Raw genomic sequence first — 12,465 nt, 5'->3', positions numbered from 1 at the left:
ATTAAATCTTCCTACCCATCAGGTCCATCCATTTAATGTCCTCATCCTTGAAAGTGGACTTAAATCCGCCCTTCTGGGCTCTATTGTTCACTACGGTTACAACCAGGGAATTTGGGGCCCTATGCGAGTACAAAAGCTGAAATCCCTGCACTGGAACAAAGTAGCGTTTCTCCATGCGCTTCATAGAAGGTACTGAAGCCAACATGCTCCAGAGCAGAAGTTCTCAGACTGGGTGGTGGACCCCGCTGGAGAGCACAGAATGTATTGGGGGGAGAGGGAGAAGATTTAGGGGGGAAAAAAACCTTACTGCACGCATTTTACCCACAGCAATGAATAACTAGCAAAGCTAATTCCTCCAGACATATCAGGTTCTCAGATGGCGCTGTGCATTTTGACGGATTTCTGTTAAGCTTGCATAGCATTATGCAAAGTCATTGCTATCTGTACATTAACTGATTTGCTATGACACAGTGTGCACATTTAATCGTAAGCACGGACCACAATTGCAGTTTTGCTTTTGCTCTTATTACAATGGATCATTGGCTCATTCGTGCAACAGAAAGAAAAAAAAAAAAACTCAAGTGAAAAACAAAGCAAAAACTGGTCCAAGTGAAGCACCGCCGCCACATCTATTGATATACATACTTGTGGGGGTGGGGGGGCATAAACTACTACAGACACAAGGGCGGGCAGCACAATCAAACAAGTTTGAGAAAACCACTGCTCCACAGAACCCTAGGAGTACATCATTAATAGGGAGGGCAACTCTCCAAGGAGCAGATAGCAGCAGAGTATTCAACAACTTATGGGTATTCTCCTGAAGGAATTCTTCCTTCAATGTGCGGGGAAGCAGCCACATGCCGCAAAAGGTCCTGGTATGCCTGAAATCCTCTGGTACTGAAGGAGAGGAAGAGCCAGGAACCGCGGAATTGTCCAGGGATGAAGATGAAGCCATTAACTGCCAGAGCTGGATCCTGATGCAGGATAGTCAGACCTGGATGGGACGATTCTGGAGGCTCTGGAAGGGAAGGTTCACTGGTGCCTGGGCCTGTGGCAGATCAACAGTGATCTCGCTTTAGAGTTAGATGAGGAGATGGACCTCCGCAACCAAGGAGCGTCCCACAGATTCCAGGGAGGCCACTGGTACGAACAGGTGGCCACTAGGTGAACAGGCCACTGGTATGGCCACTGGTGGCCAGAAGGTGTCAGGCCAAGGGCCCCATCCTGACCACAAGTCGCACACCAATCCTGGTAACCATAGCACTCCACCCCCAATGCTGGTTAGGTAATGGAAAGAAGGAATAAACCGACCTGGACACCTAGGAATCCTGAGCTTCCGGAGATAAAGGTGGAGCAAGCCCAGAGGGGGCGAGCAACTGGTCTGACTCATTTATAGCCCAGAATGAAGAGTGAACTGATGCTGATGGTGGAAATGTTACAACCAGCACCAAATATGCCTCCATTGTTTCCTGAGCTAGAAGCGATGGCTGACCATAAAGTTGGCAGAAGTCCCAAGGTCACTGATGGTGCCAAAGTGGAGGGCGGTGAGTGCAGCACTAATGGCAGGGGAGCTGAAGGAGTTCCCTGATGCTGAGCCCGGCACCAGCCCCACTTCCACTGACTGTAGAAGGGAAACACTGGGGTGCGGTGCCGATGGATCCAAAGGTTTCAGCTGCCCGCCTCGCCAGCGGGGCTATAAACAACACAAGCCTGGCAAAGGCCTGGAGCAAGGGCAAGCTCAGGACAGAAAAACAGAGGAGCCACTTGATAGGCCACCGGCGCAGAAACAGTTAGTGCCAGCATTGCCCTTGTCGGTACCGGACTCAACGGATGCCCTGGGGCTGGAACCGTAGTCAATGGTAAGGGGTTCTCTGACCTCCCTGCATGGTACCCAGGAGTGGTTGACGGAACCTGCTCCAATCTGCACATTGGCATTCACACTGTGCTAGTCTGCGCTCCTTCTGGAGGACGCAGATGATCTTGAACAGCCTCGATTGGTCTTATGTGATCTTTTCTTTGGCGCACCTTAGGGGGAACAACTTCCCCGTCTGCTCCAGCTCTAGACAGCACTCTCAGAACCCAAAGGCAACCTCTGATCCAATGTAGGCCTCAGAGCTGAAGCAAGCCACATGGACTGTTCAAGCAGGTGCTGCTTTAGATGAAGATCCCTCACCACCTGAATCCATGTCGTGAACAATTTGCAAACAAACATTCCTTGACATGGGCTTCGCCTAAGCACAGCAAGCACTGTGTGTGGAGACTGTTGACAGGAATTGCTTTCCCACATGACAGATAATGTTTAAACCCTAGTGAGGGCATCCCCAGTAAAATACTTCAACTAAAGCTAACTAACAAGAAATTTAACTAACACTATACTAAGGATACTAATTAACTATATATAAACTAGAAAAAGTCACTAAGAAATAGAGAGGATGTGAACCACACAGAGCTCTGACTCCAGCCACAGATGATAAGAAGGAACTGAGGGGGGTCATGGCAGTGCTGACTCATATAGCCAGGGGAGGGTTTATGAGCACCTGTCTTCTACGGGTACTGCTAGGCAAAATTATCCAGCTTCAGTGCACTGGGCACACAGACACCTAAGCAGAATACACAGCTGCATCTACCAAAAAAGAACCCTTCGGATGCAACAAGACGTGGGTAATGTTGCACACAATATAAGCACTGTACTACGGTTACTGTAAAGGATTCAGTACATTAAAGGACTACCTTGTAAGTTCCCATTAGGAGATCGCCCTCATTTTCACAGCCTTCAGCTCTAACAAAATGTTCAACAGTCTGCCATTCTTTGTTGTGTCCTTTGTGAAAGCATAAACGTGTGCCTGATATTTGAAAAGAAAAAGATCAGTAAGTTTCTGTCAAAAGAAGCAGCTGTTATTAAAAAAAGGATCCTACAATGAATGCTATTTTACCTTTTAAAAAACAGTGCCAAACAGTTGAGGGCCAAGAGTGGCACCATCCTAGATCGTCGTCGTCTGAAAGCGATGACATGCAGAAAATACCAGACTCTGATTCACTACTTGCCTATTCAGAAAACAAAAATATATAAATGATTTAACAAATATCTTTAGGGCTAATTCTGAAAATATTTACGCATGTGCTTAACTTTTACACACTGACTTCAAGCTGAGGATTGTAAAATGAGGATTCCTTGGAAATAGGGATACAAAGGCTCAAGGCAAGGGGAGTCAATCTGAACCGGTGCTCAATTTCATGCTTGTCTATTTGAGGAACAGAGCCATCATCTTTCTGGCCAAGGTCTAGACACCATTTTTTTCACAACCCTTCAACTCCATTCCTCAGTCAGCTACAGGAAATACTTCTGCAATACCCAATGCATCCCATCATCCCACAATGTGGCTAAATGTGTTGTCAGTCTCCAGAGCGTCATACTCTTTCCACTAAAGCCAATGAGAGTTTTGCCACAGAGTTTAGTGGGAACAGGATCAGACCTAAAGACCAACAGACAGGAGTTAGAGCTGAAAAACACACATGACAATCTATATTCTCTGTAGAGCTGCACAGCAACCTCTCAAGGCCGTGCAGGCAGGCGGGGAGAGGCGCCCCTCCCTCGGCCCGGCCCCGCCACAGCTGCTGAGGAGAGGAGCCCCTCCCTCAGCCCGGCCCAGCCCCACTGGAGAGAGGCACCCCGCCCCCTTCCAGCACCGCCAGAGCTGCCGGTGAGAGGAGCCCTGCCACCGGCCCAGGCCTGCCAGAGCTGCTTGGGAGAGGAACCCCTCCCCCGGCCCAGTCCTACTGGAGCTGCTGCAGTCGGGGAGAGGCACCTCTCACCCAGCCCCGAGCTGCTGTGGCGATAGAGGGCCGGGGAGAGAGGAAGTCCTCTCTCCCCACAGCAGCCCCGGGGCAGCCTGCACCCCAAACCCCTCATTCCTGGCCCCATCCCAGAGCCCGCACCCAACCCTCTGCCCTAGCCCTGAGTCCCCTCCTACATCCCAATCCCCTCATGCCCTCCCAGAGCCTGTACCACCAACAAGAGCCCTCATCCCCCCTGCACCCCAACCCTCTGCCCCAGCCCTGAGCCCCTTCCCACACATACTGGTGCACATAACAAAATTCATTCCGCACACGGACGTAAAAAATTAGCGGGGACGCTAATGGCAGTGTAGAGCATAATCTTGAGGCTGGTCCTTTGTTCATATCTTTAAAGGTCTGGGGCATCGCCTCTTTCACAATATCAACACGTGTAGGTTCAAAATACAATAATTAAATAACAAGAACTTGTTATTTCCTCCTCTGCATTTCCTAGTACACCTACTCTGTATGTGTTTTAGATTGTTACCCAAGGAGATTACAGACTTATATTTGTGTCGTGTACAGCCACAATGCTGGTGCTAAAAAAACCTTATAATCAGGGCTTTGGAGCTGTGCTCCTGCTCCGCTCCAGCTCCAGCCAAAAACCTGCAGCTCCACTGCTCTGGAACTGCTCCGCGCTCCAGCTCCGCTCCAAAGCCTTGCTTACAATAGGAAGGATTTTAGGAATGTATACATTTTTATTCTTATACTTTCTTCTGTTTCTGAAAACTTTTGCCTGCCTGTCCTGATTCTTCACATACTTTAACAAGCATTTCAGGACAACTCACCCTTTCATGTCTGACTGATGTTTCATCTAAGTGATGCTTAGAGAAGCTGGGATCACTCTTTGAGGATCCTGGTGGAGGACGTGCATAGGAATGTAAACTTTTGCTTGTTGCTATTATATGAACAGGAGATGATCTACAATGAAAAATTAACTTTTATTAAAATAAAACTTGATATTTTGGCATCACAAGATTATGCTAATATTACTCTAAATAGATTTTCTTTTACAATTATTTTTCATATATAAATTTCAATCTAAAAGACAATACTCTTTGTCTACAGCCAAACTTTGTGCATAAACATCTTGCCTGTGTTCACATTTTACACACAGCCATATACACACATAGCTTTCCCTTACACACAGTTGAATTTATCATTAAATCAGAACATCCAAAATAGGCAGACATTTAGCACATTGTGTAGGAGCAATTTAATACCCATGTTTAGTGATTTAACTTAGGTTCTTAAGCTTCTATATATGCAGTCACTAGGCAATCTGTACTCCATAAGTCACTTCATTTACCATACCCCATAAAAGTCTTCACACTTTCATCACACAATTATTTTCAGTTTTTCTCCTGTAATTATGACTTTGGTTCATACCTTTCCTTAGCATCTCAGCCAATTTCTAATACAACCAGATATGCATGGCAATAACAATGCAGAAAGTTTTTAAAAAATGACAAGATCATTCCTTACCCAAATGAGAAGTTATTCTAAAAATACAATATATTGCCATAGTTCTCCTGCTGCTTCATTCCCACACTCACATGTGGAAAAATGGTGCTGCATAGACCGGAGAGCCACAAGAAACACGCCAGCACCCCAGATTCCAACTAAACCTGCAGAGCAGCTTTCAATCTAAGCACCCTTTGCCACAAGTCTGGTTGGCTCTCATGCTATGCTTCCACTGTTTGTGACACAAGGTTATGTCTACAGTGCAACTGGGAGGTATGATTGCAGCACATGTAGACATACTCAAGTATGCTTTGATCTAACTAGATCAATGCTAGTTTGGGTATGTCTGCACATGCTGCAATCACATCTCCCGATTGCAATGCAGATATACCTATAGTCTCTCATACAGCAGCACAGCAGGACGAGTATATTCTGATCTCTTTGTGGTGAGAGACTGCCTAGCACTGTTCAACTTCATCCCATATAGACAATTATAAAGCTGCTGCAATAGGCTCTAAAAGGAGTCCCATGCTGTATTCTGGGAAAGGAATGTGGCTATCATGCAGGAATGGGAAAATCAAAAATAGGGTTAAAATAAGTAATGCTCAGAATTTCAGTTGCGACACAGAGTCCTCTGAGGAATAAAGGAAATGTTTGTAACACCATAAACAATATTGCATATTTTAAAACTAAAAGAATCAAAATGAATGCCTGTACCTGTTATAAAAAGAACACTGCATGAGAGGACTCTGTGGACTAGTGGCTATGTTTGCCAGTTCTGTCAACCAGCTCACCCCATTCTCACAAGAATAAGCACTTTCTGAATTGTTATTTGAGGTATGCTGGTTCCATGAAGGCCTTGAATATTCTTGATGTGAAACATCTGTACCAAGCTGAAAGAGCGCAGATGGGGTAGTATCAGTCTGAACAGCCTGTAGTTCAGGAAGATCATCTACAAACAAGTGCACAAGAAATCATGTTTATTTCCATGGCTGAATTTTACTTAACAATAGTGGATAAAAGAATCTGTGGTGAACAAAAGGAGAAGGGACACAGTAACTTAAAAAAACCTTCTACATAGCAATTATCTGTGCTTCTCAAATTCCTTTATCACATCTATATTACTTATATAGGGCTGCAGATAGGACCCTATAGAATGGTTCTCTAAACTCCTATTTTTACTTTTAGGCAATAATTTTAATAAAAAATTAAACTGAACATATCCTTTCAGATATCAAGTTATGAACACAAATAAATACATACAAAAGTGGTTCCGATAGCAGATGCAGTATTTTTAAGGTTTCATTAGACCAACATTTGGGGGCGGGAGGGAGGGGGGAATAGCATCCCTCTGAGCCTGATGAATCAGTAAATTAAGTTACTTTGTGTCTTTACACTACACCACTTAAAATGTTCAATGAATATCAAGCACTACAATCTAACTGCTCTAACAGGAAAGCCTCTACAAAACTATAAACATCCAGGGCTATTTCTGTCAAAGTTTCACAGCTAATCTGGAGAGAGATATTTCAGAAGCCATGAATGCAGCAGTTATTCATACATATGACCAGTAGCCTACACATTTTACATATTAAACATTCTTGCGAAAGCAGACTCCCCCATTTGTTATTTAAGTTCTTTCTGATGTCAATATACACTCTACTCCTGTCATTTAATAACACTATTGTACTTCATGTACTGAACTACTGTGGTAACTTCATATAATGTGAATATTTTATTAATTACACATTATTCAATTATTTATATATTGCTTTTCTTGAGCAGGATAGCAATGAAGCTAAATGTTCCTATAGGCCCGAATCTGCATTTGGACTTGGACCTGGGAGACGAGATGTGAAGCTTTGTCTGTGTACTTCTACCCCAACAAAAAGAACTTCACTGGAAGTTGTGAGCAGAAACTTACAGCCCAGAGTAAAGAAAGCAAGTTTCTGTCAACATCTGCTTGTATGTGAATGGGGCAGAAGCAGTGGATGGGCTAGACAGGGAAACCATTGTGCCTTAGGACTGTAAGATGGCATGATACATCAACTATAGTACCATGCATATTTCCTGCACTAATAAAAAACAGAAGTAAACCTAGAAAGAGGAAAATTTTGACTGATTCTGTTGTTATTCCATGTGTGTAACTTGCATGGACTTCAACAGGAATTTCACACATGGAGCAACTACAGAACTGGGCCCTTTATGTAACTTTTAGAAAGCTATTAAATTCTTTACCAAGCTCCATGTGCTCATCACAGGATGCATATCCAGGAGAAGATGGCAGGTTCTCATTACATTTCAGTAACTCCAATGACTCACTCATCCCTGAAGTTCTCTTGTCCACTACAAACAGGAGTTTCTGTACTGCATTAGGCATTTGATTCGTCTTCACTTCCCACACCATGTTAGGATGCTTCAAATTTTCTGACTTTGAAAAAGACACAAAATTACACACACACAAAAAATATGAAATATTAGGTGTGTCATGTGGCTCCACATACAAATTGTTGCCTTATCACCAAGCCCTCCCTTATCCAAAATCTTATCTACTACTTTTATCTAACTTCTTGTATTACCAAAATGCTTAGTTGTAGTAGAGAACAAAAAGCCAATTTTAGTAAGTTTCATTACGCATTTTAATTACACTGACAGCTTGCTTTCTTCATTTCCTAAAATCTTGGTGCTGTAACATTTAAAATAAAAGGAATGAGGGCAGGGGACTGGACTCGATGACCTCTTGAGGTCCCTTCCAGTCCTAGAATCTATGAATACTACTAAATGTTAGTACCAACTGTGAGAGGAGGAGGTGGTTATTCTGCACAACTGCTGTTTCCTAAAGATTAGAAAACTTTCTTTTTTAGTTATAATAATTTGGTTTATTTACTGGTCTTTCAGATAATGATGGACTAAAGCCACTGTAACATAATTCGTGACTACTTTCAAAAAGTATTACTGAAAAGGTAATCATGGGTGTTTTATAACAGGATAGAATACAAAGAGATGGATAACTGACAAAGAAAATTCCAAGACACAAGACAGCTAAATGTGCACCCCATATGCACTATAATCATTTGAAAAATAATCTATTAAGAAGTGAGACTATCTTCCCTCTGCTCTATGTATATAGAAAACTGCCATCTGATAATGGTTAAGCAGGTTGTGGTTGAGATTACCGTAACTCACTGGCTATCAACTGTGCACGCAGCAAGTCTGTGCTAAAATAGCCTATTTTTGTTACCGTACCCTCCTATGAACTTGTTTCATCCACCTCACACCCTGTCTTTTAGATTATATACTCTTTGGGCTGACTGTTATTTACTATGTACAGTGCCTAGAACAATGGGGCCCTGACCTGGTAGAGGCTGCTACATGCTACCACAATATAAATAATAAAAACCGACAATAATAATAATAATAATAGGGAAGATTTTCAAAGGCATACAGGACAGTTAAGCCTAACTCTCCCATTTGTTCCTTTGAAAATCAACCACAACCACACTACAAATAGACTTCCGCTACCACAATTAAATGATTTGACACTATTGCACACTTGTCTTATTTTCATTTATGACCAGTTTTTGCATGTCTATTAAGTCATTAATGTTTTCTATAGTGGGGAAACCTGATGGCAGAGGCACTTTTGGGGCCATGAGTATCCTTCACCATTTATTATTATTATTATTTATATTACTGTAGAATCTGTGTCCTTTCAAGGTGAGGAGAGCTAAACAGGACTTCTAATTGCCTCACATATACATTCAACAAGAAGGATTGCAAAATAATGCCCCGTGGTATTCTGCATAAGAGGGACTTCAGAAGCAGAAGAACAATTGCCAATAACTGCCCACGGGGAGCTTTCATTTAAGGCCTGATCCAGCTATCATTGGAGTCAGTGGGAGTCTTTTCATTTTTTCAATCAGAGTTGTACAATACTATTAAAAAATTGCACAGCCACATGACCAACACTATCCACCCTTACTAGAAACCGCATCCTTGTCAGCAACACTTTGTGGTCAACAGCATCAAGGACTCCCAAACTTCTCCTCATACTTTGGCATATAGCTATCCCTTATTCATAGCAAAATGCAAGGAAGCACATTACTACTGCTGTTCAGCTCTCATCAGTTCAAACCCCACAACAGTTTCACCACGAATGTCACAGAAAGGAAAACACAGAAGCTATCAGTAAAAATTAGTATTTGTATTCCTATTGGAAGAATTTTCTTGAAAGCATGGCCTGCTGCATCTCCAATGAGGACAGTAGAAATGAAGAACATCAGAATAGTGGAATGCTTTGTTTCAGGGAGGCTGCCCTGAGGAACAGTTTTCTTCATTCTATCTCACCTGTGAACAAAATGAATGCCCATCAACTATATGGACCAGACGGATCAGGACCTGGATGCCTAACTTTAGACATCTATGTCTGAAAATGGCCTATAGCTTTAGCTGTGATTACTGATTACTACCATCTACTTAAAGTTATAAAACTGCATGCTCATATTTTAGTAAAACTCTATACTTTAATCAAATGCTCAGCGATAGAATCTTGTACATAATACCAATTTGTTAGACTTTAATTAGAAGGATTTATCATATGAAAAAAATCATTTTTTCATACAATGTGAAGGGAGAAGAAGAAAGGAGTACTTTATAAATAATGCCACACCCAATGATAACGATCAAAACCAAAAGCTGTCCAAGATGACAGCTGTCTTTTGACAACTTATGCCAATAATGGTCTTCTGCTACTGAATTATTTGGTCTGTCCTACACACCTGTTGACAGATTATTAGTGGAATGATTGAGATTAAACACCTCTAAAAGACCTGGCTAGTCTAAGGAACCCATTAGCAGCCTCATAATTTTACCAGTGTAGACAAGCCATTATTTGATATCACACAGCTGGGAAGCGCCAACACCCTGAATTTGGTTAAAAAGAACTCATATATGGAAAAAATCAATTCAAAGACATCTATGCTGCACAACACATTTTAGTCCTGAAAAGGCAAACTGGGGTAGAAAAGGGGGGGAGGGGAAGGGGGAGAGAATCGCTACTGTGGCATGCAATTTTAAAAAAATACCTGCTTTGTCGATCTAGTTATGTCTAGCATTAAGCAATAATTTGACTCAAGTCTCCTAATCAATATTTTGCCATCACCTTGCTCCCCACTCCAAATTTGTTCAGCTATGCAGTCACATTTTCCAAGTCACTTATAATCTACTTACTCAACTCAGACTTGTGTAGCTGAAAGTAGAATTTGTTCTAACAGAGCTTTGGGCGTTCTTCAGGGGACTACACAGTGAAATGAAGAAAGTGATTTATGTACATAAACATCATTATCTAAATCCTACATGCATCATGTCATTTTTATTTTACCATCCCTATTTCCTTCCTTCATTCTATTTTCTTTCTGGCTTTTTTCTCCCCATCCTCCATCTGGGTCTGGCCCTTCATGGGGAGGTGGAGAAGGGATCACAACAAATCAGAGTACTATCCGTTCTTGAGGCTGTTCTCTCTTCTTTTCTGTCTATGCCCTTCTTTTCCTCCCTTCCACCTAGTTTTGCTGTCCCTTGTGTTCTCTCTGCTTCCTCCTTCTCTTCTTCCATGGATTTGTTTTTTTCTCCTTGATTTTTCTGTCCCTGCCAAAATGACGGAGTTAGTTGCTCCACAGGGAAGATATCTCTCTAAAACAAATGCTAAGTTCATAATAAAATTTACCTAATAAAATTCAAAGCCTATGACCAATACAACCTGTACAGGGTGCATGAGGTCCAGTCAGCAAATGAGTTGATGTTTCCAGCTCTCAATAATTTTACCAGACAAAAATCTCTCGTATGCAAAAGTCTAGAAACGCCTTCGACAAATAAGAAAGAAAAAAAATGGGTCCAAGTTCATTTTGCAATGTTTTATCCTGGTAGATTAAAGTCTGATTTGGGCATCATATGCTTTTTTCTCTCCCCTAGGATGTTACTGCCATGGAATAAACAGTAATTAGCCTGAGAGTACAGATGGTTTTCTTTTTAATTCAGTTTCATGCTCAAAAACGTTTGTGATAAATATATTTGCTAGAAGTACAGAATTGTAGCACAACATTGTAACAACATTTTATTTCCTTTGGTCAACAAAGACAAATGTGAATGACTGTATAAACACAACTTTTAAAAATTAGTTGAGTTGTTCATGTTTAAGAAATTGACAACAATTAATGAGTTTATTTATTGGGATATATACCTTCTATTAAAATGGATAAGTATCTCTATTCTAAAAATGGGGTTTAGTGAGACTTCTGGCAAAAGATGAGCAACATCTACCAAAGCCACATTGAGCCGGGATGTTTGGGTGAAACTATATCCTGTGGTTTTCCTTTTGGCATTATTTTTCCTCAACCAACTGCCAAAGTCTCAGAAAATCCAGTAAAACAATATATTATGCTGCATACAGAGTATTTTAGAATTAGACATACTGAACTCCAATGGCTTTATCCAATTCTACAAGCTGTCTTTTATTCTCTGAGGAGGGTCAAAGAAGTGCTAGTCTACACAAACCATTTAAATGCCACACATAGGATCCTCTTACCTGTTTGAATTGGATAACAGCATAATTATCTCCAAATGAAAGTTGCATGTACATGCTTATACATTTTATTTAACCCTCAAATTACTCCAGGATCATGCAGTTCATAGGCCAGATTTTAAGGGGCATTGGAAGTCTTTAGGAAGTTGGACAGGAAAGGGGAGCATGTCTACCTACTGCAAGAAATTAAAAATGCTATAAGCTTCTGAGGACTGGGACACTGTTTTCATTTTGACTTTTGTATGAGTGAACCACCACGCTTTAGAAGACATATTAGATAAGAGACTAGGTGTGAATTACAGTTTCATAAATGTTAAGGCCAGAAGGGACCATTAATTCATCTTGTCTGACCTCCTGTATCACAGGCACTAAATTTCATCCTATTATCCCTGCATTGAGCCCAATAACTTGTGTTTGATTAAGCATATTTTTAGACTTGGAAGTATTCAATTTTTACCAGTAAATGTTGATTTGACCACACACATACAAACTGATTAGAAAATATTTCCAACTACAATAATCAAAATTTACAGACAGGCAAAGTAAGAAAAATGCTGCTTGAGAACCTAAAGTTTACTTTACATATGTTG

The 12,465-nt window shown here is 41.5% G+C and overlaps 1 protein-coding gene across 3 annotated transcripts in view; it reads right to left on the bottom strand.

The window, feature by feature from the left end:
• Positions 1 to 12,465, bottom strand: part of HBP1 (HMG-box transcription factor 1) — a 34,867-nt gene that overhangs the window by 19,318 nt on the left and 3,084 nt on the right. Inside the window, exons 1-6 of one of the 3 annotated variants that reach the window (XM_034766656.1) lie at positions 10,679 to 11,403; positions 7,537 to 7,729; positions 6,016 to 6,250; positions 4,623 to 4,755; positions 2,934 to 3,045; positions 2,731 to 2,843 (exon numbers count right to left, since the gene is read on the bottom strand). In XM_034766656.1, the coding sequence (XP_034622547.1) occupies positions 2,731 to 2,843; positions 2,934 to 3,045; positions 4,623 to 4,755; positions 6,016 to 6,250; positions 7,537 to 7,729; positions 10,679 to 10,681 (789 nt within the window). In that variant the 5' untranslated portion in view covers positions 10,682 to 11,403. Of the gene's footprint in view, positions 1 to 2,730; positions 2,844 to 2,933; positions 3,046 to 4,622; positions 4,756 to 6,015; positions 6,251 to 7,536; positions 7,730 to 10,527; positions 10,655 to 10,678; positions 11,404 to 12,465 lie in introns of those variants that run through there. The other 2 variants (XM_034766664.1, XM_034766646.1) reach the window with 2 other exon arrangements.

Source organism: Trachemys scripta, chromosome 1 (genome assembly GCF_013100865.1).
Source record: "Trachemys scripta elegans isolate TJP31775 chromosome 1, CAS_Tse_1.0, whole genome shotgun sequence".
Lineage (NCBI taxonomy): Eukaryota > Metazoa > Chordata > Testudines > Emydidae > Trachemys > Trachemys scripta.
Note: the sequence above shows the minus strand (reverse complement) of the source record. Positions and strands in the feature narration are given on the sequence as shown.